Below are 935 nucleotides of genomic sequence, written 5' to 3' on the forward strand. Positions count from 1 at the left end.
GGGGTCCTGAAGGGGGAGCGTGGAAATATCCCTGGAAAAGGGGGTCCAGAGGGGGCAGTGTAGAAATATTCCCGGAAAATGGGGTCCTGAGGGGGCAGCGTTGAAATACCCCCGGGAATGTGGGATGGGCGGAGAACCACGTCCCCTGGAGCAGCACAAGGAACTGCCACCCCCCAGAGCTGGAAGGAGCGTGGGGACCCCCGGGACAACGGGATTCCACAGCGATGCGACCCTATGGAAACACCCCCGGGAATGGGGGTTGGAGAGGGGGAGGGGGGGAAACCATCCCACCCGGCGGCAACTCCATAGGAAAAACCCTCCCAAATCCATGCACGTGCGATCCCCTCTCCCCTCTCCAAAACTCACCTTATCCAAGCAGTTCACCTTCTCCGTGGGATACACGATCTTCCCGCAGCGCGCACAATTGGGATTCATGGCTGAAAACTCGCGTGGAGGGGGAGGGAAAAAAAAAAAAATAACTCACTCCCACCCTCCTCCGCTGCTCCTTCTTCCTCTTCTTCTTCTTTCTGAGCCGCCGCCCGCGATGTCGCGACTTTAAATAGTCGGGAAGGGGTGGAGGGAGGGGGAGGAAAAAAAAAAAAGGAGGGGGAAGTGGGAGGGACCCGGAGCGGGGGAGGGGCGCCCGCGCGTCAGGCTCGTCCTCTTACTCGAATCGTCCGTCTTCTTACGCGCCGGGCGCCGCCGAGCTTAAATATTCACCAAAAAAAAAAAAAAAAAGGGCTAAAAAGGGATTGAAAAATGCGAAATAACGATGTTTGGGCCGAGGCGGGATTCGAACCCGCGGCCTTCCCGCCTTCCCTGGGCAGAGGGACCCCCTAGCGGACGGGAGGAGTGCAGGGCGGGGGGTATAGCTCAGTGGTAGAGCATTTGACTGCAGATCAAGAGGTCCCCGGTTCAAATCCGGGTGCCCCCTC

General features: G+C 58.7%; 1 protein-coding gene and 1 non-coding gene across 2 annotated transcripts in view; one reads left to right on the plus strand and one right to left on the minus strand.

Annotated features, from left to right (window-relative positions):
- Positions 1–547, minus strand: part of LASP1 (LIM and SH3 protein 1) — a 32,132-nt gene extending 31,585 nt beyond the window's left edge. The window contains exon 1 of the mRNA XM_027666353.1: positions 367–547. Coding sequence (XP_027522154.1) covers positions 367–435 — 69 coding nt within the window. The 5' untranslated portion in view covers positions 436–547. The remainder of the gene's footprint in view (positions 1–366) is intronic.
- Positions 548–862: 315 nt separating this feature from the next.
- Positions 863–934, plus strand: TRNAC-GCA. The gene has a single exon. It is a non-coding gene; the product is annotated as a tRNA-Cys (tRNA).
- The last annotated feature ends 1 nt before the right edge of the window (position 935 follows it).

The sequence above is a fragment of the Corapipo altera genome, unplaced genomic scaffold (genome assembly GCF_003945725.1).
Source record: "Corapipo altera isolate COAL_440 unplaced genomic scaffold, ASM394572v1 200, whole genome shotgun sequence".
NCBI lineage: Eukaryota > Metazoa > Chordata > Aves > Passeriformes > Pipridae > Corapipo > Corapipo altera.